The sequence below is a fragment of the Meleagris gallopavo genome, chromosome 22 (assembly GCF_905368555.1).
Source record: "Meleagris gallopavo chromosome 22, MGAL_WU_HG_1.1, whole genome shotgun sequence".
In the NCBI taxonomy this organism is placed as follows: Eukaryota; Metazoa; Chordata; class Aves; order Galliformes; family Phasianidae; genus Meleagris; species Meleagris gallopavo.
Genome location: NC_139425.1, coordinates 3,318,126 through 3,343,383, shown reverse-complemented (window position 1 = coordinate 3,343,383; position 25,258 = coordinate 3,318,126). Strand labels below are relative to the sequence as shown.

The 25,258-nt window shown below is 42.9% G+C and overlaps 1 protein-coding gene across 12 annotated transcripts in view; it reads right to left on the bottom strand.

Annotated features, from left to right (window-relative positions):
• The window catches only part of PTPRT (protein tyrosine phosphatase receptor type T), a 554,909-nt gene that overhangs the window by 191,976 nt on the left and 337,675 nt on the right, over nucleotides 1–25,258 (bottom strand). For all 12 annotated transcript variants that reach the window (XR_014887677.1, XR_014887680.1, XR_014887679.1 and 9 more), the window contains exons 12-13: nucleotides 17,227–17,500; nucleotides 9,372–9,408 (exon numbers count right to left, since the gene is read on the bottom strand). Coding sequence is in view for 3 of the 12 variants with exons in the window: in XM_085241335.1 (XP_085097461.1) it covers nucleotides 9,372–9,408; nucleotides 17,227–17,500 (311 nt within the window). In the remaining 9 variants the exon portion in view is untranslated. The remainder of the gene's footprint in view (nucleotides 1–9,371; nucleotides 9,409–17,226; nucleotides 17,501–25,258) is intronic.

Sequence of the window (25,258 nt, the reverse complement as noted above, 5' to 3'; positions counted from 1 at the left end):
GATTCCCAGACTGAAATTGAGATGTGGCACCTTGCAGACAGGACACGGCCCAAGCTACATGCTCTTGGGAGATGCTGTTCCCGTGTCACTGCAGAGATCAGAGCAAATGTGTTCTTCACAGACACTCACTCACCTCACCAGGCAGGAGGAGTTGGGCTTATGGCTCAGCGAGCAGCAATGGCTTCAGTAATTTGCTCACAGGCACCTGACATCGACCCCAGCCATCCTGTTGTGTGCAGACACCTGAATCCCGGACTGCTGCAGTATCTGACCACTGACAAAATGGTTTGGTGCTGCACCAGATCCTTGGACTTTCACAGCCTTCTGATCTTCCTACCGCTCCAGATCCTGGGTAAAGCTGGCACTGCCCTGGCTGATAAGGACAGGAGTAATTTTGAAATTCCAAGTGACTCCCAGCAGAGAGAGCTGCCACTTGTATTCCAGAGTTAGATCCGCCAGATGATTTCTTCAGCTGAAAGAATTTCTGCCCATGAGGAAGAGCTGCTCTGAGCTGTGAGATGGCTTGCAAGTGATTCCAACAGCCAGAATTCGAGTTCTTGAAGAGCAGACAAAGCCTTCCTCAAAATACTGGGAAGGTGAAAAACCTTCCACTTACCAGCCAGTATTCATTCGTAGCATTAGACATTTCCAGACTAATTTAAATCCTCTAAATGCTCATGCAAGGTAAATAATAAACAATGATATCTCCTTCACAGATCCAGAAAGACTTAAGGGGATGCCTTGGGTATCATACAGCAGAGCTGAGCACTGCAATTTGAGACCTGCAGCCATCACAACACAGCACCTCTCACAAATGGGGGGAAGGGAGAAACAGAGGTAGCATCTGAGTGGAAGATGGCACTCTTACACCTGGCAATTCAGAGACTGATGTACCTAGAAACGGGCAGTGCCAGTGTCAGGGATGGACAGACAATTACCTGGTGAAGAATAGGTTTGGTCTTAAAATTGTAACACCAAATAATTACTCCTATGGGGAGAAAGTCACTCTTGAAACAAAAGCTCATCAGAAAAATTACCTCAAAGTAACAATTAACCCAGAAAAATTGAGGAAAAATAATGGGTTAAAAGTCATTAGGAGTTCAAAGAAGCTGCTCAATTAATCAGAGTAATTTCTTTGCAGCATATAATGGCTAGGCAACGTGCTGAACGTAACAGACCTGCAGGCTGATTTCAAAAGACAATTATTCTCCTTTCACTAGTAAACAATATTTCCTATTTTTTTCCCTTTGTTTTTACAGCACCTCTTTCACAACTAACCTTAAAATATTCAAAGTAACTGCATCTCGAATTATTTTCCCCTGTATTTTCAGATTATATCTACACCTCTGAAACTCAATCTTAGATAACCAGACACAAGGGCAGGCCTCTAACAACAACACTTCACCTTGGCTATGCCTTTGGTTGCTGCATTTCAGCAGAAAGGAGCACCACCACCACTCTCACTACACATCACATCGCTGTGTCAATTTTCCACCCCCAGTTACTGGGGTCTGCAAACAGCACAGGATTACTTGCTCTGGCTTCAGAGCACAATGAGACATTCTCATTTCTTTAAAAAAGCTCAAAAGGAGTGGAAAGAATGATGAAAGCCAAAAGCTTTCAACCATATTCTAAGTGGAAAGAGCAGCAAAGCAAAGTAGTCCTGGACAGAGAGACTGAGCAGAATTTATATGAGAGATTATCAGGCATACAGGTTGAATCAGCAGGAGGATGAGGGTAAACAGCAAGGAATCAAGATTAGCGTTACTGAACTGAATGAGAATTAAAAAATAGCAGTAAAAGAATAATTGATTCCGGAGATTCCAGGTAAATCCGCCACAAAGGCTTTTCTTCTCTCCTCCTGTTTTTCTTCCTCTCTCTTTGGAGCAGAAGCACTTAATTTGTGCTAACAGCAGATATACGGCCCCAGGAATGAGAAAGGTTATTACATTTACTTGAAAGAAGAGCTCGGATAAAGAGCAGCCGTTGTGATGTCTACGAGCGATGTGATGGTTCAGAAGGTGAAAGCACATTTCCATTTTAACTCTCCACTTATGCAGAGCTATTTAAAAACTGACTTTCAGTTATTAAAAGAAAAAATAAGAAAAAAAGAGCAAAATTTCTCAAAGTCCAAATTTACAGATGCGACTTAATTTTTGTGTGGTCTCCGGTATGCAGAGCGGGATCAATCTTTTGACTGATGCAGCCAAAAGCATTTCAGTGCAGGATGATGGCATGGGTGTAGAACAGAGCTCACGCTCTGAATAACAACTAATTAACCTTCTCACCAGCCAGTGCCCGTTACTCTGCTCTCCACGTGGTTATCATTAAAACCCCACAGCCAGAGCAGCTGCAGAAATTACAAAAGCAGCAAGCAAAGTCCAGAGGTGTGGATATAACAAAGTGTGAAACCAGGGCACCCCCGAGCCTGGCTGACAAGGGTGGTCTAAGCATCCTGGTGGCCTACAGAACCTATGGCTAAGACCTCACCTGCAAGCTGAGGAGGAAGCTCACTGCTTTACAGTAAAAAGGGATCCACGTAGTCAATGCATGAGGGAGTCCGTCTGCATATGCATGCTGTGTGTGGGCTGCATGAGATCCTGGGAAGCTTCCTGCACTTTGCTAAGTTGAAGCAGCACTTTCAGACCCATCTTGAAGGAAGGCTTTTTTTCTTTCCGCTCTATTTCTATTCTTCTATTAAGAATACTCTTCAGTTAAGAAGGGGTCTGTTCCATGCCTACCTCTCTTGTGCCACTGCCAGCTCTCATACTGTCTCTTATGCGTCCAGGTCTTGGAGGCAACTGAGCAGGTCCTGCATTAGTAACCCTACCTGGTTCTGAGTATGGGCTCATGGAGAAAGCTGTGTCAGAGCTTTGTTTGGGGCTCTGCAACACGCTATGGCCTCCAGCCTCCAGGTTTAGGCTACCAGGCCCTGCTCACCTCTGGCCTCATTCCTCTCTAGGTTCTTCCCTAACTCAGAGCTGCTTCATTAGCAACCTGGGGTAAGGATGCCCTCAGGACACCCTGAACCCCTCTAAGTCAATCTTGACACCAAACTGAAAGAAAATAAAGCAGCTCTCTAGTCCAACATGCATCCAAATGCTAGGAAGCTTTGATTTGTCTTCCCAGCCAGGAGTGTTTTTCAGTAAGAGCAATACAAGTGTGTCTGTTATTAACAATTAATTAGAGTGGTACATAAATTTGTGCTAAAATAATAACTTTTTGAAGGCTGAGACTTCTTCAAGGGAGAGAAAAAAAAGCACGTTCATGCTTCTAACTTAAAAATGTGATGCAACCTTCTGAAATAAATAGCACAAAACAGAATAAACCTGTCAAAGGAGTAATATTCCAGTGTATCAAAAGACAAAATGCAATAACAAACAGATTTGAAGTGGGATTAAATCTGTTTAAAAAATACATTACCTGTCTACGAAACTAGAATATATTTCAGACAAAAATTGAACCATCTTATATAAATTTGAGGGAACAAAAGCTATTAAAGAAACAGCTTTCACCTGCAGCAAAACTGTTTATGGTAAGAACTTTTTTCCTCCTAAACTTTCCCTTTTTTTTGCATGTATAATTTCATTGGTCCCCTTTCAGATCCAGATCCATTTTTGAGGTCTCTATATTGTCATGCATTCGTCTTTAAGGCAGTTCCCCTTTCCGGTGTTAATCCTCTGCAAAAAGCAGGACGATTTTTTTCAATCTTAAAAGCATTTGAACTTCAGAGAAATCTCAGTACTTTTCTGCCCAGTATCACCACAGCTGTCCTTCCATGTGGCTAAATAATTGCTGAGTAAGAAAAGTCTTATCTATATGGAGATAATCACGTAGTATGAGAAGAGGTGCATTCCTACAAAAATGTAACCCACTCCAAAACTGAAAACCCAACCCCCTCTTCCCACCCATTTGCATTAATCACACACCACTCTGTAATGTCCCAGTGGGTCATCTTCTGCACATCAAATTAAAGCAGTGGAAACTATTTCCACGAGATGATGTATTTCTCTTCTAGACTGAAATCTTTTGGAGCAATGCAGAGGTGCCAGTTTCAGTATTATGCAAGTTTACAACACAAAGGCTTTCATGTTCAAACTGCAAAACACTTGAGAAGCTCTGAGCTCCTCCATCAGTGACCTGTAAAGGAGCTTTACACCATTTGATTCTGCAAGGTCTCTGATTCCTGCAGAACTTTGTGCAAAAAAAGACTTACAGAATCAAGTCTTCATTTTCCCATCATCATGCCCTCAACACTACCACTCAGCTGTTTGAGCTGAAGTGTAATCACCAACCCCAGAAAAATGCAGACGCTATGTGATGTGAAAATACAGGACATCTCCATGCATGCTCAGGGAGATGTTCAGCCTCTGCAGAGGGCCAGCAAGGGATCCATGGGCCTCTTCAGTCGCACTCAGAGGCTCACGTGGAGATTAAAGTGCTCCTTAGGTCTCCAGACAACCCTCTGCTAAGGTGTACATTTTACATCAGTGCAAAGCAATTGCTACGTGAAAGTCCCCTCTATATTGCAGTTTGAACAGCTGTAAAAGCATTTTCCCACGCAAACAAAACACAAAAAGAGAAGTCATGAAGCTGCTCAGACTTCTGGAAGTGGCGGCAGTCTTCCTGGTCCTGAGCTGATAATCACCTGTGCTCAGGAGGCCGGGTGGGTTTCGTGTGGTCGCCTGTTGCCTACCCAGCACTGCTAAGAACAAGCAAAACCGTTTCCAGGCAGCATGCACAAGAAAAAAAAAAGGAAAAAAAAAATAAAAATGTACCTCGTAATGGTTATTAAAGTTCCATTCTTTCATTTGCAAGAACTCACATTTTTTAGAAAAAGAAGAAATAAATATCAAGAGATAAGGAAGCATTAATGAGCCCTTTGCCTTGGTTTCAATTACACCGTGAAAGTAATTTAATGCACTTTAAGAATACAAGAGGTAATTGCTCTCTCTAGTAAGAGGTTGCAATTTTCTCTAATAAAGTGTCAATATAAATATGTTGCTTTAAAACAAGGAGAACAACCAAGTTATTTCAGAAAGAATGGGACACATTAAAGCAAATGCCATCATGGAAACCGAATGGCAAAATTAATAAACAAACTGGCTGAGTGAAAACTGTATGGCAGAGAGCTGATAAACAGAATAATAAACTTATTTTTAAAGAATGCCTAATGCTAACGATATGCATCCAAGCGACTAATGCTATGAAAGATGACATTACTTCAGTAACTTAAGAAGAGAAGCAGCCCATCCAAGGAGGGAGGTGGTTATGACTGGGAACGGTCAAAAATCTGAGACCAACAAAACTGGAAATAAATACACGCGTAGATACAGAAGGTTAATAATGCTTGTGGATGTGAAACATGCTGGCAAAAGAGGGAATGGCTACACAGACTGGACAAACGCAGATTGCTTTCTGATGGATTGCAAAACGTGACCTCAGCAAACGCTGGTGCCAAGTCCTTGCCATTGGCCCATGGACATTAGTCAAGCCCCCTGCTGAGGTGCCAGAAGGAAGGAAATGTGCTCAGCAGATGCACTTGCCCACGTGAGCATCTACTAGCTCTGCTTTGAAGGCTGCTCTACTGGTGTCACGACCTTCTGTTCTGAGATGCTGAAACCCACCCCTGACATCTCGGCCAACAGACGAAGATCAGAGAGGCAAACTGTTGACAGAGGTCTCTCTTGGGACCAAAAGGACCAAGGTAATCTGAGCAGGAGCAGCAGGCAGGAGAAACGTGCAGAGAAGTGCACATGTGGCAGATGAGATGCAGCTCCTGAGTGGAGGGAAGCTGAAATGACAAGGGGTTATCTGAAGTCTGCTTCATAATGAAGCCGAGGTCTCAGCAACACAAAAGCGGAGGAGAGCAAGCTGAGAAATGTCCAAAACTCTTAATGGACTAGCACTCTTTTAAAAGAGTTGTCTGAGTTCACTTTATTGGTTTTGAGGCAATGGGACATACAAAACAAATTGCCTCCCAGCCTGCTGAAGCAGTGACAAGTAATTAGAGCTACGCAGCTTCTGAGCAGGTGCCTTGCAGCAACACCCAAGATGTGCTATAATCCCCCAGTACCACACTGCCTAACACGTTTTATTGCTTAATTACTCCCACACTCACATTTACTGCCCTTGTTAATCCACTACTTGAAGAGAACACTTGCCTTGCTTAAACGTTCCTCAATTCTAATCTCCCTGCTACTGGCATAAATCAGAACTCATTTCACTAACGTTAAAGGAGCTACTGGAGTGTCATGTATCCAGGAATGGAACAAAATTAGACCAATAGCCAGAAATGAACTTTTTCTCTGGCACTAGCAGTATGCATTCTTTTTTTTTTTTTTTTTGCATCAATCTGCAAAACAAAATGCACTTTCTCCCTGATACGAACTGCAGCTTGAGAGCTGTCAGTGCTCAGATCCGCCTAGCTAACTTCAGCCTAACTCCAAGACATTCATTCTCCTTGCTTGTTACAGAGGACACCACACTGATATCCCTGCTAGCAGCTCGGAACATTTTGTTGGAGGCACACTGCAGCCTTGCTCTTTCTATCCTCAGAAAGACAACGACGCAAATAAAGACAAATACATGACAATGCCACTAAAGATAATCAATCTAATGAGTAGACAGAAGACCACACAGACACAATAGGTCAGACAGAACATCCCAACAATCAGTTGTTGGCCACATCACAACATTATTACAGATTTGTGACTGTCTCCACCTATTTCCCACCCCAGCAGAGATGGGGCAGATATGAAACCCCTCTACAGGTGCTCAGATGGATGTAGAGTGGCTGAGTCCTTCTGTCCACATGGAGTTAATGTAGATGGAATTCAGCCCTATGACATAGAGAGATCTTCAACTATGGAAAATTCCCAAACCACAGAACCACTGTTTAGCTTTGGTTCAGCTGCCCATACATCACAGGTGCCAGCAATGGACTGTTAATGGACTGTTAAACTATTAAGACTGTAAATTCACTTGTGGTGCTACGCTGCTTGTGTGCTGCAGCCAATACTGTACATTTAAAAAGCCAAAATTGGCATAAAGCTAGCCACAGCTACATTCCAGAATTCTTGTCAGTGGTCAGGCACTGAGAAATACAAAATTGCAAATCACAGAATAAGAACAAGGAAAAAAAAAAGAAGAAAAACAGGATTTCCAGACTCCATGTATACAGAAACAAGACATACTTACAAATCAAAAGTAATATCCATCAAAACAGTAATAAACACTAGTGCTACCAGAATTTTTTTTTTACCCTTTCCCATTTATGTCAATCAAGAAAAATCCTAAAGCATAAGATCACCAAAAAGCTCTAAGCATCCCCAGGCTTTACCCATCTCTCTGATTTCTCTTGTCAAATTAGCATTAGGAAGAGGTCACTTTTTAAAAGGAGCTGGAGTTCAGAACATCAGAGTAAAGGCAGCCTGCCGATTCTTCTTGGTGACCCAACAGGTTAACAAAAATTAAATCCATTTGCAGAAGGCAGCTCAGGGTCAAATAATTATGGAATCTTTCCAGCAGTACTCAAATCAGGCTGTGCAAATCAAGAGAACACAGAAGAATAGGACTTTTCGAGCTGTACAGGTGTTTTTATTTGAACAATAATCACAGAGCAAATATATTTTTAGTTAGCACGACAACTTACTAACATTCCTCCACTAACTCCAGAAATAGGAACCACTAAAGTAGAAGGAACTACAGGACTCCAAAAATGAATCAATCTAATTTCTCCAAGCTGATGCAGAGACCTCCAGTCGTGCTCTGGGGAAACCCAGAGGAGAATCATTTCACCCAAACTTCACCCACTCCTGCTCTTTATATCTTTCTGCCACCAGAAGGCCAAAGGAAGATATCTGCACTGGTCACATCACTACCCACGGGCCAGGAAAACTGCAGGGGAATGGACGGGAGACTGAGACACAGAATGTTTGCAACCCAGAGCAATGAATTAAATGAAGATATTACAAGGAACACTTGAAGAGGAAACAACGGGAGGATACAGGGTCCACCAGAGCCACAGATGAAGGGGAGAGGGGAGAGATGGCTCATCCTTGGCTGTCAGTGGTGACACAACTGCTTACAGCCCCGCCAGCCTGCAGCACCAGCTCTCTGATGGAGCTGCAGGCAGTGCAGCACCTGAACCTCACGCCTTGCTGACAGTAACACTTCTGGAGATTCCACATAGGGGCAAAAAGAGTCCCCTGCTGCTACCTAGCAACTGCTAGCTGGGGCTTCTTTCATCCCCCCAACTCCTCAGTAAGTGCTGTAACAGAAGTGCACATGAAAAATTACCTAGAAGGAATTAATTTCTGCTACTGCTACAAAACAGAAAGGACTAAAAAGAATGGGGGAAAAAAATGGGGTGATGCTTCTTAAAGAAAAAGATCCATGGGTTTCTACCCATTTCTTTTCAACTTCAGGAAGACTCCATAAGCAGTAATGGAGTTATTCCACGTTACAACAAAGCAACAAGGGCACAGGATGCATTCATGAGGGTTAGAAAAGGAGAGTTAACCTCCAGCATGGCCCATAGCAATTATCTTAGCATTTCCTTACAACTCATTTTGAGACCAGATATGTGTTGAGGAAGCCTTTTTACAGCTACTCGGTTTGTGTTAGGAGTAAATTGCTTTAGTGACACCTTTGCTGGCAAAGTATCCTCTGGGGTGACTTCGAAGTCCTTCGAAGAGTTGTTAAAAGCAACTCTAAACTCCAAGAAGTAACCCAGACATTGTCATCATTGGTTCCCCAAGAGCTACACCTTGTGAAGCAACCTGGGGATCAAAGCACTGCGTCTCAACATATTGCTAAATCATTTGTATCGGGTTTGCTCAGTGATGATGTTAGGTCTATTCTGAACTTAATGCGATGAAAATAAGAAATATACTCCACGAGTTCACTGCATTATACCATGAAAATGGTGTGATGTAGGAATTGTGTCCCACTGTGTTCAAGGTCAGGTTTTTCGGAACCCATTTAAAAGTCAGGTTTGCATGAGATCTCCTTTAACTTATCTACACTGTGTAGTGTACAGTGTGTGAGAGAATGAACTTAGTAGGAAGCTTTTTCAATCACATTCTGCCAATAGCAAGAGCAGTCCTCGGGGCAGGAAAGCAGTTGATAGAACAAGGGAAAAAAGGAACCACAAAGAGAGAGAGACCCTGTCTTGAGAAATAACAGGGCCTACACATATAGTGAAGTGGTTCTGGAAACTGACAATCTGCCTTTGATATTTTCCTAAAAAAATAAAACTTTTTAAAAAGAAGCTTCTTCCCTGAGTAGTAACTGTAATCTAGTTGTGTCACCACTGCAGCTTTCATATTACTGGTGCTGTGTTTTGCAGGGAAAGGAAACCCACGTACCTTTAGTCGCCAGCCGGACGCAGTTGATTTTTGTTTCCTGAAAATAAAAAAATAAAAATAAAAAAAATAAAAAAAGAGAGAGAGAAAAAGAAAACATCAAGGTGTGTCATTGGCCTATCTGCAATAAACATATTTCTTATCAAAAGTCACTAAAACAAATAAGCATTTTTCTTGCACTTCATCACCACCAACAGTTTGAATGGCATGGAACACTCCATACTAATGGGTATGCATACAGCTGCTTGCCTGACTGCTGGGAAGTTGCATGTTTTTCCATACTCAATGTGAGTAATGGGCACCACGTAACTGCCTGATTTACTAATAGAATTTACCAGCTAAATGGTCTGATCTGTAGTAGGCAGACAAGCTTTGGGTCAAAAGTACATGCAACTGTACATCCAATTTTCATGCACCATTACCACAAATTTTGCAAATTGGGTATTTATTTAAACACATGGCAAACAGACACCTAAGCAGTCATTTGAATATTTCAGCCCTCTGATATGTATGTGAAGCAGAACAGCATGTTGTATGGCTACTTCTGCCAAATGAGCCATTCAAACACAACCCCGAGCACCGCAGCTTTTCATTGCAGAGCTGGGATAAAACCCAACGCTTTTGTTCAATGCACCTCAGAGTCCCCAGATCTGTGTAAACAGGAGTTTGGAGCTGAGCAGCAGCGTTGTGTTATTTGGCTTAGCTAAAGGCTCAGATACAGCATCCTCTCAGGCCACTTCCACTGAAAACAAACCCTTTCTGGTATCTCCGCGTTTTCATTCCGCAGCCCTTACTGGCAGGGATTGCCTCTGTACGATGCGTGATCATCATCCTAATCTTCTGTGTTCCTTTGGTTAAAAAACTTTGTCAGGCAGTAATCTGCTGCAGGGTGTTCTTAGCACATTATGACTTTACATGCTCTTGTGCATGTCTCGGGTGCAATGAATACTGCATAAATTACTGCGTGTGACAATGCCACATTAATATGGATGCTGCCTGGCTCTGGAAACGACAAATACACTGCTGAGCACCTTGCTCCATCCTCAAGCAGTTCAACAGAGGCTGTAAAGAAAATTTCATCTGCAACCGACCCTCCTCAGCTGCAGCACACAGGAAGGGGAAAACTGCAGACACTGCACAGGGAGATGCAGCACCAGTTCCCTCTGCTCCCTTATCATGCACTCATTGACTAAACTATTCCTTATTCCAGTAAACCCAAGGTATCTCTCTTTGGTTCACAAACTTCTCTCGCTCACAGAGCTGCTCTGCACATCTCGTACAACTGCTGGCACTGCAAAGCCAACAGAGCTGCAGAGCACTGCTGCACAGCCATCGCTGCCTCCTGTATAATCAGCCTGAATTGCCAGCTATTCTGGAAACCAACAATCTCTATTACTAGTGATGTTATATAAAGCAGGAAAAACATAGTCTTATTTTCAGAGCACGGCCTCAGCAGATAATGCAGGGAGTCAGAAGACATCTGATGCACTTCACAATCTACGCAAAGATGGCTTGGAAAATCAGCAATGACGAATGAAATATAATTGATATCAAGACAGCACTGCTGCAGGCTAAAAGTAGGTGGACACTGGCACACATTGCACATGCTTGTGGAAAATTTTCTTGTGCGTCTGCTGCTTTCTGCTAGTTTCAAAGGCTGGAGAAATTAGTCAGTGCTGAGAAGAGGTGACAAAACAAAACCCAAAACCTCGTTAACAATGCTGTAATTGATCTCATTTGAGCATGTGCATATTCCTGCACGTTGCCCTCCCACGGGGTAATTTGAGAAGACAGGATGCAGTGTGTTCTGTTTGCATTTACATCTACTAATTTAGCCCAGACAATTGTAGTTATTAGAAGACAGTGATCAGGCACTGCCAAAAGCAAGGGCAATCAATCACCAGAGGAACAAGACATCTGGACTTAATTTCAAATGGTGTCTTTTAAGGAGAAAAACATAAAAGAAACCTGCGCAGCCACCAGGCATCAGCTACTATGGATGCAGGAGCCTAAAGACCGTTGCTCAGTCCGTACTCCTGATGAGGGCTGATTATTGCTTTGATTTCCATTGAGCACATCATTGATCAACCCACTGCTCCTCTCTTTGATGTCTCACAAAAAATGAGATCTCCTTCCACTTACTGTATTTTTCTTTGATTAATACTGAGAATTATTTGTCTGAACTCCTTTGTCAATACACAGAATAAATAGTTTTTTCTCAAAACAGTGAAACCATTTGCCCATAATCACGTCTGCTTTCTGAAAAAACTCTTCTGGATTTAGATGAGGTGTTTACCAGAGTAAAGATGCTTCTGCTTAACCAATGGCAAAAGAGGAATAAATAACCCACAGAGATGGCTTGAAGGCATTACAAGAAAAATAATGAAACAAAGGAATAGTAGCAAACTTTTATAAAAACAGCTTCCTTACATTTCAGTCTCCTGATTGTATCCCTAGGCTCTTTCAAGTGCTCCGATACACGAATCCCATTTGATTGCATCACAGAAGTTTCCCAAACCCAGCTACAGCCATGACCCGTGCTCCCACCAGCTGCAGTAAGATGCTTGCTTTGTACTATGGCTGCAGGCACACAAATAACCCAACGTAAGACCCCAGCACCACTGCTGCTTTGTGCTCTGGGCACTGCCAGGCTATGCTATCACAGACGGGGGACGTTCAAGCAGTAAGAGAACAACTTAGGGATGTTTTAACCTAGATCCTGGTACTGGACAACTGTTTCGTTTCAGACCCACATCCACATGCCAGGAGCTTGTTCTGGCATCACACAATTCTCATTCTTTTTAATAGTTTGTTTCTTTCCTTCTCAAAGAAAGAGAGCTGATGCCATCTACTAATTATTTAGGCTCCAAAACGTGCATTTCACTGAAATGCACAGGATGATAATAAGACAAGTTCTGCCTTTGTTTTAGTACTGGGATAGGGACAACTTTCTGCAGAAAAGACCTATGAGGGCAGAAGGACATATGTTTATGTGACAGCTGCATCTTCACAACCTAAAAGGCCAAATGATTTTTTTTTTCCTTTTATTTTAAAATGACAGCTTGCTGTTTACAGACTACGAACAATAAAATAAGCAGAGCTTTTTCATCCATCTGTTTTCACACCCATTTTTTTTTTTCTGTCCCTTTCCTTGGCTCTGATTATGACCCTGCATTAGATAAACAGTGCATTCCTTGGCTGAAGCAGTCCCTGCCACCACCTGCACATATCTGCTGCCCCCAGATGCCAGCCTGCCACAAGTCTCCAGGCAGCCCCACCTGGGGACAGGCAGTTTTAACTCCTGCTGCTGCACAGACAGGTTAATTACCAACCTCCTACTTGGCCTCAGCCACAGCACTCCATGTCCCAAGCCTGTACCGAGCTCGCTTGTAGGCAGCTTGGTCCCATGAGATAGGCACTGCCCTTCCAACCTCTGAACTTCCTGTTGTTGTTCTTCAGTTTTTTCCATATGTCTCTTTCTTATTCCACTGAGACCAACTGTTTGCTGTCCTTAAAGTTAATTACATGCACAGAGTGTGCAGAGTCTACGGACTCCCCTATAATTTCTACTGCCAGCTCAAGGAAACTGCTAGTTCTCCAGGAGGCTCAGCTAAACCCCGTATTGACTTTCCAATTATCAGCTATTTTTAGTATCTGTGTTATCTGGAGAAGCGAGCTTTAACAAAATGCTTTGGGCTTTTATTATTTACAACAGAAAGTGATTTCAAGGATATTTAGTTTATTCAGTATCCATATCTCCCAAACTCGAGGATGACTAGACATACAATGAATAGGACTACCAACACTCAGCTTCGTGTCTTCTGGCTCAGGAAGGCCAGACAGATGTGAAAACAAGGACTTACAAAGAGTGAAGTGTATCCACAACTGCTTTACTGCTGCCCCAGGAGCTCCAGCATGACAGTAACAAGCAGTAAACATCACTGGACAAAATGGTACAGTTGAAATCACAGAACACTGAGTCTTCACAGTTGTTTGTTTGCAAAACCAATGCAGGCAGCTTTAGTAGCACGCTGGTTTTCAGAATAGGCCTTATGCTGAAGTGAAGTACCTCACTGGCTCTTTGTGAGCCATCTCCACAAGGACGACGGTCACTTTCCTACTTGCAGCTCTGCCCATACTTCCAAAATCTTTCTTAAGTATGTGAATAGACCTGTTAGCAACCAGGAATCCAGCCTGAAATCCCCTGATAATGATGAGCTGCCTGATTGTGCATGTAGTACAAGTCATTAGAGAGGAAAAAAAAAATCAATGAGAAACTCTGTAGAGTCCATCATTCCTTCAGAAATAATATTCTCATTGATTCCTGTGCTGCCACTTTTCACAAAGCTGGCCTGAACACATCATTCACCTGTTGGACCACCAGGCTGCAGGAGCAGCTGGCAGCATCCCCCACATCATCTCCAGCTGTGCTACAAAGCCTCCTGCCTCATCTCCCATTTAGAGGAAAAATGGCCAAGCATTATTGATTGCAGCTGTGCCGTTACAGATTTCATTTTAACTCAATGACACGAAGCACAGGAGCTACAGAAAAGATTTCTAGGAAGCTCCGTTTCCTGAGTTGCTCAGAAGTTCAGGCAGCACCCCAGGAGCCAAGGAATTCTCCCCACCTGAGCGTGTTTGCTGGATCTCTAACTGGACACCACCACCACCACCAATGGCTAGGATAAAGAACCTGGGGACAGCAAAATCTGTGACAATTAACTCTGATTATTAATTCTGCATAAGGATAATATCGCTGCCCAGGCCGCACCTTTCAGAAGAAGCACCACAGGGCTGTGCTTCAGAGAGGCTGAGCTCAGGGTGGTTTTACAGGCCGGGAAAGCATCGTGCTCTGCCAGCAGCCATCTGTAGCAGGTGGCACCAGGACACCAGCAAACATCACTTAGCTACAGGCCGGGACGGCAGGCATGCAGCTCCTGCCAGAACACAGCAAAGCCAGTTGTCTGCTCTTCCCTCTGTGTCAGTTCTTGCACTAACTGTCCCTAACAAATGATCAGTAGCTAATTGTGTTTCTCAACTGCCCAGTTATAAAGCCTGGAGTTTCTGTTTTCATTTTCTCTCTTCCCCCCCAACCCCCCCTTTTCAACTTTGACACCTTTCAGTTCAGCATCTGGCTTTCAACCGTCCCTAGGAGGAAAACCCACACAGTTTGGAAGCGTTTTGCACAACAAAATGTTCTGTTCAGACCCTTGTCTGGAAGCAGCAACAGGCTGCCCAAGCTTCACACAACTGCCCACAGAACTCAGGGAGCGACAGCTGTCAAAAACAAGCACCACACTGCACAAGAGAAGGCAGCAAAGCTAGAGATCTGATTTTGCAGCAATTTGCTGCACTTGTTTTGCATCCAGCTGTTAATTATGTCCCTTTCAATGCAACAATCATGGCTAATGGTTACAGAGCCAACAAGAACACCAAATGAGTGCAACCCTCCACACACAGAGGAGATGTAAAATAACAATGCAGAATTCCTCTACCACCACCATCTCCTCCTAATCAAGCTTTTTGACCAAACACAGAATGTTTCCTCAAATTAAGCTCCCCCTGGAGCCCTCCATTTCCAAAGGAAGACGTTATGGTTCACTGCACGATGGCTTCTCATTGCAAGTTCCAGGTGTGCAAAAGAAGTTTCATCATTCCAGATCTGTCAGTGATTAATGAAACTATAGAATATCCTAATTAAAAAATGAGCTGCGATGCTCTGTTAAGTTTTTCATGTGCAAAGGAACATAAGGCTGGATTTTAATTGTGCTAAATTGTTACTGTCTCAGATATTTTGCAGATGTGCGTTATCTAAAAATGCCTTCCTGCAGCCATAATTTTTGGTAGGCTTTATGAAGACCACCAAACTGCCTCAGGCTGTTGATAAAAGCGAACACCCAGAACTCTTAAAAACAAATTATACTTGCAAACAGTTCTGGGTATGAAAGAAAACATTTACAGCTGCAAAACATCAGACGCAAATCAGATCCTAACATTTGAAATGAGTGCCTCAAGGATTCTACCAGGGCAAAACAAGTTCCACAGCTACTCACTTAAGATCCATATTCCACTCTTGGACAATTCACCTATGTCTTTTTCCAGCAGCACTGCACTTTGAGGATACATAACCATATAATGTACTGATATAAATAATTAACACAAGAGGCATTTGCTTGCTCAGACGTGAACTTGATGCTTCTCTTGCCTTCACAAGCTACATACAGACTTTTTGGATTACTTCTTCCTGAAAGGTCTTTTAGTTTCCTATCTGAGCAGCCCAAGCATTACCTACTTTTTTGAGTGTGGAGCAACCTGTCAGCTACGGAGTTCTAGAAAAAGCAGGAGCTGCACATTACTGCTGCCTCACTCCAGAATGCCAAGGGAAGCCTACATTTCCATTCTTATTACCCAGTTATGGCACATTAGATTGTACTCGAGCAAATAAAAGTTTTTTTTATCCCTAGGGATCCATTCGCTAGCAATTAACTATCACATAAGGGGGAACTAACTAGAAACAGAGAGACATACACATATATTTCACAATTTCCTTTATAGAAGCAAATCTAAAATTGAATTAATTGATGAGTGCTGAATGGAAACTGTACCAACTAGAAGGGAAACCAAGGTGAAAAGCAGCACAATACCAAAGAGATTTGTGCTTGTCAGCCACACAGCTGATACTCTGCAGAATGGTGATAAATGAAGGCAGTAAAACAGCATGACATGTTGAGAACCTTCACTGGCACTGCCAGCCTGTTAAAGGACACACAGTCCTCTGTGATGCATGCCTGTGTTTTGGGTATCAAAGTCACTATCCCAAGTGGAGACCAAAGCCTTTAACATTCATCTTTGATTGATTTTTCTAATTTTGTTCTTTCAGAGGTGATGTATTAGAGAGCTTACCCATGTAAAAGTTGGATTCAGGAAAGCATTGCTAAATATACGAAAAACACCCCTGTCTACCCAACTTCTTCACTGTGTATTACTGCTATAAGCCTCCTCAGGAGGCTGGAGTGGTAACCTGTATCACAGACATGTGTCCGTGATAACCAAAAGCTACTGGGGGAGCCAGAGGGGATGCAGCTGAATGACTGCTTAGATTGGATTGGATCAGGTCTGCACGCTGTTAGCTGATCACATCTGCAGCAGGAGGTCAGTAGGTCACAAACCACTTTCCAGAAGAAGTTAAGAGGGAAGAGAGGCCTTCAGTTTTCTATGAATGGATCTGTTGGGCATGATGTGTGTGACATCTGACTCTGAGAAAGGGGTGGACTACATTTCCCATGCAGTCTCCATTTTAAAGTTAATATCATAAAATAACTGTATGTTAAAAATACAGTCTATGATATCCAAAAGGAGTAAGAAAGACAGGCACAAAGTTCCCTTTACCGTAAAACTTACATTTTGTTCAAAGTGAAAATCTCAACAATAACTGCTAAACTATGGCATGACCAAAAACAGGCTGCAAAGTAATCCAATTTAATAGCTTTTGGTAGTTCTCATCTCATCTCTCCTCTAAAATCACTGTGAACTGACGACTGCAAGGATGTAGCAGCTACATCTTAAAAGGACAACAGCCTCTACTCTGACATTAATGCAAGGAAAAAGATTATAAACAATCCACTTCATACATCATGTGCCAACATATGCCCCTTCCATCACTTGGCACTCCTACAGGTTTCCCATTGCATCTGCAGAGAAAGTTGAGTGAAGTAGTGGCATGTATAACTTCCACCAAATTTCTGCAAGAAAGTGATAATCAGCAATTAAACTGGCATCTGATGGAGAAGGAAGGAGAAAGACAGGGAGGCTGGAGGTAGTCATATGTACAGATACAGACAATATTCTCTGCACTTACGCCGTTTGCCTTGCTAAGAGCCTGAAAGTATATGCTGTAGCTTTTCAGGGGAGAAAGAGGAGCATTCCAGTAGCCATTGTAGGTCTTGTTGTCGCCCACGGTGAAGGGCTGTGTGACGGGCAGGTTGATGGGCTTCAGCTCGGCTGCAAAGTAGTGAGGTGAGTCAAGGCTGGAGGCGTTCTTGTAGCTCACTGGGATGGAGAAGCATTCAATGATGTCTGCAGCTCTGCGAGCTTTCTGTAGCTTCTCCTCCTTGACAACGAGCTGATAGACACTGGGAGGAGAGGGGAGAGAGGAAGTAAGACTAGAGTCCCAAGATCCTTAAACATAAAGAGTGTTTCCAGCAGTGAAAGAAAAAAGCAAAGTAACAAAAACACTGTTACATTAGGGTGAGATGGCAAAACAGCTCTTGGCACACCAGTGACAGTGGCTACGGCTGCTGTAAGCTGCTTTGAAGATAAAGTGTTGGTTCATTTGCTCTATTCCTTTAGCAGAATTACACCTTTGTGACAGTCAGAACAGATCTCAGTCATGCCACGCTTTGGGTAAAGAAGTACCTACTACAAGATCCAATCAGTAACAGATTTTTAATGTACTGAATATTCCCTCCGTGCCGGCCACCAAGGTGAAACACGAAGACTTCGCTTGGCCAAGGGATGATTGTAGTAGAGGGGAGCATCCACAGAAAGCAATGCTATCAGCTCTGTTTTGGACAGCTTCAAGGTGCAGGAACCAGGTCAGATGACCGAAAAAGATTCCCATAACTTCTAAGACTGCTACTAGTTTTGGCCCTGCCTCGCATCTCTTTTTGTGATACATCCTGGAATGAAAAAGTTTTTAGCCATGATTCCTACCGGCAAGTCTCCTCCTACCTTGCATCACTTACAGGCTGACTTACAGAGCAGCATATGTGGGTAGGCGGCTTCATCTCTCGCAATTCACTTTTGTTTCAGGAAACAACTCTTGATACTCTTTCTAGCTCTATGAAATCCTAATCCTTTTCGATTCATGCTAAGCCTTTGCCTTGCGTGATATGTAATAGCAACCTTGTCATTTCTAGCTTACTATTTCCAGGCTCAAGGAGGTTGCATTCAAATGCACTCTGTGTTGTTTTTTTCTTTTTGGAAAAGAAAAGACAGTTAACAAAGCCCTTTAGTTCAACGCTGCTACAGCTGCGGCAGGTTTAGTGCCTGCTTAACACCGCTCACCCCTTTGACAAAGAGAGATAGCGCTGCAGTCATTTCGCTTTTTGTCAGGATATTCACAGCGCTGCCCTCACCTGCCTGTGTCAGGCTGCTCCTTTGTTTACCTGGACAGGGGAGATCGATTAGAAGACCGGAGGCAGCCAGCAGCAGATCCGTGTCCCTGCTTTTGCAGGCTCACTTCTGCAGAAAGGCTGCTCTGGAAATTATCTCGCATAGCAATGGTTCATCAGCGCTTCTGTGGGAAGCAAAGTTCTGGCACCTTCCACAGGCAGGAGGCAAAACAAAACCTAGTTCACGGTTCGGAATGTATTACTATTTCAGGGCTGCAGGTACTTGGCATGCTCAGTGCTGAGAGGGAAGCAATCAGCACAGCAGGGCAGCTCCCACTGCCAGGCCCAAAGGCAAATCATCGTTACCAATATGACCGATGGATGAATTGCTTGCTATTACGACTGTCGTTATGCAGGATGGTACTCACACTTGCTAATGCAGCAGGAGCACCCAGACATATGGACACAGCCTTCAATGACATCCTGGCAGCCCTTTGGAAGACTCCCCTCAATCCTGCTGTTCATTGGAGGTTTTAATAGAATATTTTAAACTTCTCTAGCATTTCTTTGCTGATTTCTAAGACAATAAACACATTTCCCAGCAACGCTTCAGAGATTACCACTGAGGATGTAGTGGTAGCTTTAAGCAAAAGTGTGTCTAACTTCAACCTCAAGCTCAGTTCAGCTGTAGAGTTGTAGTTGCCTTTTGGGATGCTGCTCACTAACAGACTATATGCAGAGTCTTATTCTGACCCTTCAGGTTGGCAGTAATAATCCACACTGCTGACAAAAATAAAAGAAAGCTTTTGTTTGCTGACAGAAGTACTCCAAATTGTGATGGACATTTCTACGGGCATTTACCATATGCTTTCTAAGAAAAAAATGGTTTGTTTCCTGCTGCATACAATCCTACATGCCTGTTTGTGCTTGTTTTAGAAAATGTTTCCTTTATATACACACACAACTTATTATATTCACACACATATATCTAATTCTCCTTTCAGTCCACAGGGGCCACAGGTTCCCTCTTCTTTTCTCCCATACTTGCTGTGTTGAAAGGACAACCTCATTCTCCTCATTATGCCACATGCAAGCAGGGAACCCACAGACCTCTGGTTTAGAAGGGGAAGTTACCAGGGACATTAATGGCCAGGTAACTAAACTGTTTCCGTGATCAGAGAACTTAGTTACCTTTGAAGACATTCTCAGTTTCTCCTTTGACTGCTCTCACACCTACTGCATTACCACATGCACTCATTTTCATCACGAGCAACACCTTTGATGCATATAGAACCTTGTAACAGATACCCCTTTGCTTGTACTCTTTTACATTTCAGATTTCTGCCTTGACCATTAATGCATATTTCTTCCTATCCTGGGGATAACTCACCCGTTCAACAACCTTATTATTATTTAACTTATTTTTTATGTTTATTCTTTTGGAATCTTTTCAGATGTCTGGAAGCACAATGGCTCGTTCATGAGCGTTCAGCTGAAATTTAATAGATGTCCCATTTGTGTGCAAATTAAAACACCGTTAATCTATTCAAATACTGTCATCTTTTCCTATGAAATAAGTATTTGAGCCAGCACTGCTGTCATGATTCTCTCTGTCTAAAAAAGCTACTCCCTGGTGAAACACAGAATGAGTTATGGACGGCATTACTTTGAGTTCTCCCCTTTGTGCCCTGGCTCTCACCAACTGACACAGTGCTGGCACCTTTTTCTGGTGTACCTGCTCAACTCAGGGACCTTCATCATTCAGCCTCACTCTTTCCTTAGGCTCTCTGTTATTTCCTAGTGGTCAAGTGGCCACTCTCACAGGTGTTGACCAAGTGGCCAAGGGAGCAACCACTCTCAAGGATCACTCTGGGCTGAAGATTATCACTCTGGGAAATTGTTCTCCTACCAAATTATTACTCTGGATCTCATTTTTTGATTTGGATATTTTGATCTGGTCCCTCCAGAAATGCCAGATTCACACAGTTCACCCCTATCTAATAAAGAAACTCACAATCTCATTTTCTTATTTCCCTTCCTTGATGTATTTTTCTTTTCCAGGTTACTTTTCCTCATAGAATCACAGAAATGTTTGCGTTAGAAGGGATCTTTAAAGGCAATGTGGGAGACACCCACAGCTCCATCAATGCTCAGAGCCCCAGTCCCCTGACCTCTCTGGGCAACCTGTGCCACTGCCTCACTGCCTTTAGTGTAAAAAACTTCTTCCTTATATCCAACCTGCATCTCCCCTCTTTTAGCTTGAAACAATTTCTCCTTGTCCTATCCCAGCAGACCCTGAAAACAGCCTGCCCCTTTCCTTCATACAGTTCCTCTTCAAACATTGAAAGGCCATTATCGGATCTCCCTGAAAGAGTTTTGAATGTCTTGTTTCTACCTATGAGCAGAATTTTCCTGAACTTCCTTCAGGACGTTCTCAGGAATCAGCTTCTCTGCTTTAAGTGATGAGGTGCTGTAAGGCACATCGAGAGCTTTCACATCTGCTTCCATCAGCTTCACAGCTCCCTCCTGTTTGCCCTTCCACTGGAACTAAAAGCCAGTGATCCTACAACCAAATGAAATCCATGTGGGAATTCTGGATAGCACGCATGCAATTACTCACCATAATTATGGCCATGTTGTCTGTATTACCACAGAAATTCTCAAAAGAGTAAAAGTAATTCCAGTTTTCTCAAAAAGTGATAACATTCCATGATGCATTGTGACCCCTAAGATTGCAGTCAGGCACTAGCTCAAAATAAACTCTGTGAGCATGACCTGCCCTTTTGGCCTGCAGAGGCATCCAGCTGCAGCCACACTTCAGTTCAGATGTGGAGCAGAGTCAACATTTACAGCTTGTTAAGACCAACAGTTTTGCAACACACAGCACTGTGATTATAAGCAGAGAAAAAAAGGAGTGTTTTCCCAAAAAGAAGAGCTAAATGCGAGAAAAGAGGCAATGGAAATACAGAGGAGGTATCCAAGCTATTCTATTAGCTCTTATTCTGGCTACCAGGTAGGCAGTAAAGCAGATCTCCTGGGGCTCTCCTCCTCTCACACTTCAAAGCTATCGCTTCCAGCCAGTATCAGCTAACACTGCTTTCATAGCAGGAATCAATACATTGCTTGAAAATGCCCAGCTGGATAAAAGGAAGTTTCAGTGTCATACATTGAAATTATGTTAAAAGAGACAACAAAAGCAGAACATTGAAACTACCAATTCCATATAACAACCTCAGTGCCAGTAAACTGGAAGACGACACAGTAAAACTAACTACTTCTTTTCAATTTTTAGTATCCAGCCACATTTGCGAACACTGCGATCAAATCCACACATCTGCATGCAGCAGGGGAATAGAAGCAGGGGTCTTGCCTTCCTCGTGCTGAGCTACTCCAAACCACCTCACCGCAGACCAGCAACTGCTTTATCCCCATGAATGGCGATGGAGGACTGGTTTGCACACATCCACAGCTCTGCTCTTGAGAGGCAGCTCTCCAGGGATTCTCAATCTGGTACTGATCAGATGCCTGCCTTCCTCGAAGGCAGGAGAGCTCCCTGCCCTGTGGCGCAGCCGTATACTCTTATTAGAAAAGGAGGCCAAACCTGGCTTGCCTGAGAAATCTCACAGGTTTTATATAGATAAAACCACATTACTTTAATAGAAGCTTTTTAAAGTTTTTGACAGCTCCGTTCTAAATCACTGATAAAAGCAGCAGCCATAATGGCCGCCACAGCACAAATGTTGTCTGCAGAGGAAGAAAATGTGCTCTTATCATCATCTACAAGGTAATCTCTTCAATTATGAGTTCTCTATTCAGTGTGGAAGCACAAGTGTGATAATCAACATTCCAAATCACAGCCCTGTCTCTGAGCTACTGAGACATCTCTGAGCTCTGGCAGACTTCTCTTTCCCTGCTCTTGATTTCTTTTTATGCTGCTCGAGGATGGGCTGAGGAAGTAATTGTCCAGAATCTAGCTGTGCGTTTAGTCCAGACTCCAGTTTCGGGTGCATGATGTGTATGAATGTGGAAGGAAATGTCAGAGCTTCCCATAAAGTATCCCACATCTGGTCTGTGCACTTTGGTATGCTGACATGGCACTTCCCATCCAGGAGCATCTCCACTATATCCCTGATGATGAGAGAGTATGCCAATGATACACTTTCTTCTTAACCCTATGGTGATCTCCTCACATGACTTATTAAAGCTTAAAAGAAACAATGCTTCAGCTTTCAGTTTAGTATCCCCTTTGGACCATTTTAGTACTACATTTTCTTAAATGTACCACATTAAGATCTAATATTTTTTCATTTGATTTTAATATTTAACACACAAATATATTATCAGCTGTGCGCTATTTCCAATAACATTTTCACTGTGGGAATAAAACCCAGTGGCAATTAATACAGCCTGATGTTGCAGTGCATTTTTACCAGATTATTTTCAGCAAGTTTTGTAACTCACCCCACAGAGAACAGGAACTTCTTATTTGTGGCTCAAATGAGTACAGTATTTTCAGGCAAACTGTCTGTCAGGCAGCAGGAATTAAGATACTACCAAAGGGTATCTTTGTGGTTTCCTTCCTAATAGTTGTCTTAACTCAAAGATGAAAGAAAGACAAGAAGGGCAAACAAAGTATGAAGATGCAAGGCTTTTCCATCCTGACACTGTGTTATCTCAGACTGAGGGCATGCTGCAGCCAACATGAGCTATGCATTGAATTTCCCCCGTTGCATCTCTTCTGTAGAATCAGCAGATACAGCACTTCTGAAAAGGTTATCCAAATACATGCAAATCAAACCCAAATACTGTCTGACCAATCTGTGAGAGTTAGTGCTGCTTAGAGACGATCGAAAGGCATCGAGTGCACACAGCCAGGGGCAAAGGTGTGACACTTTGAAGGGCTAACAACCAATTCTTCTTTCCTCTTAACCACACTACCAAAGTTTTTAAAATGCCCTCTCTTAAGACCACGAATCTGCTCAGAAAGCTGATTCACAGCCTCAACAGGCAGAGGGTATGAATGCCCCAGGCACGGCACAACACAGAAATCAGACTACGTATACTTACGCCAGCACCTTCCACCATCATTTATTTCGCTTGTGACTCCATTAAATTGGGTTAAAACAATTAAAACATATTTGTAAATATACCTCCACATGAACAGGAAAACTCAGGGCCTTTATTCTGCCAGCACAGAGCCCTCTCCTGCCATAATGCAATGGGACGGGGTTAGATGTGGTGCATGACAGTCAAACTTCAGCATTCATGGAATCATAGAATGGTCTGCGTTGGAACGGACTTTTAAGGTCATCTAGTTCCAATCCCCTGCTATAAGCAAGGATACCTCCGTCTAGACCAGATTCAGATTAGCTACTGTGTCTGCAGATGCTTACTTTCTGGCCAAGTTGATTCTGGTGACTCAAACTGAGCCAGAAGAATGGCATCAACATCTTTAGTTTTGATTTCCCAAAGGTGTCTTATAGAAACCCCAAATTCTGCCACACATGCAATAAGAAACAAAATAAGAAACAAAACCACTCACAACAAGTCAATTGCATGGCAGCCCCAGACAGAAGACAAAGATTCTGAGCAAATTGGGTGTTCTGTGAGCAAGAAACACTTCACTATCCAGGCACACGTTTTCTCCCAAAGAGAAATCTGATGAAATACAATCATAGAATCATCACAGAATGGCCTGGGTTGAAAAGGACCGCAATGCTCATCCAGTTCCAATCCCTTACTTTGTGCAGGTCGCCAACCAGCAGACCAGGCTGCCCAGAGCCACATCCAGCCTGGCCTTGAATGCCTCCAGGGATGGGGCATCCACAGCCTCCTTGGGCAACCTGTTGCAGTGCCTCACCACCCTCTGGGAGAAAAATGATAAAAGCTAGAAGTATCATACAGAAATCTACCAGGTCTCCATAGAACTCACTCAAAAATTTAAATAACAACAAAAAAGTGGAATTAAATACTAAATAGTAATTACAGTGTGAACTTGTACAGAAGGATTTAGTAATAAATTCAACCAAAACCCGCTAACTCTCAAAAATGTTTATAAGAACACAAGTGATCTGCTAATAAAATTCACAGGAATGAAATGTATAACAGTCAGAGAGCAGTGACACTGTCCATCCCGAGCAGTGCTCTGGGCAACCTGTGCTAGTGGAAGGCAATCCTGCCCATGGTAGGGGGCTGCAATGGGATGTGTTTGGAGGTCTCATTCATCCCAAGCCATTCTGTGATCCTACAAAGCCAAACATGGAGGCTCGTTGTTCTGAGTGTACAACGCACCTACAGCTCCATGTTACTTTGGTGCAACGCTGAACATTCCCTCAGTAGTTTCTCCTTGTGACTATAATAAAATGCTCAGGTGCCAATACATTCCTGAGAATTGAGTTATCTACTTCATACACTCCAAAATTTCACCCTTAATATCTCCTATGCACTTTTAATCAGAAGCTCTGAAACTAATCTACGAAAGATAATGAACTGGGTTTCACAGCCACCTAAGATGTACGTAAAGGGACCCAATACACTGTTCTGCAATTTTCTCTCTATTTGGGGTCTGATTCTAAAGCTGTTAAAATCAATTAAAGATTGCTACTATTTCCATACAGCTCCATGTCGGACGCAATATGCTGAAGTTAAGGTCAGCTTTCAATAAACATTTTTATGGAAAAGAATATGAAATAGAGATTTTCTGCAATGTCATCTTCTGCAATATGCTTGGCTATTTCAAAGATTCCAAAACTAGTCCATTATGAATATTGGGCTGCA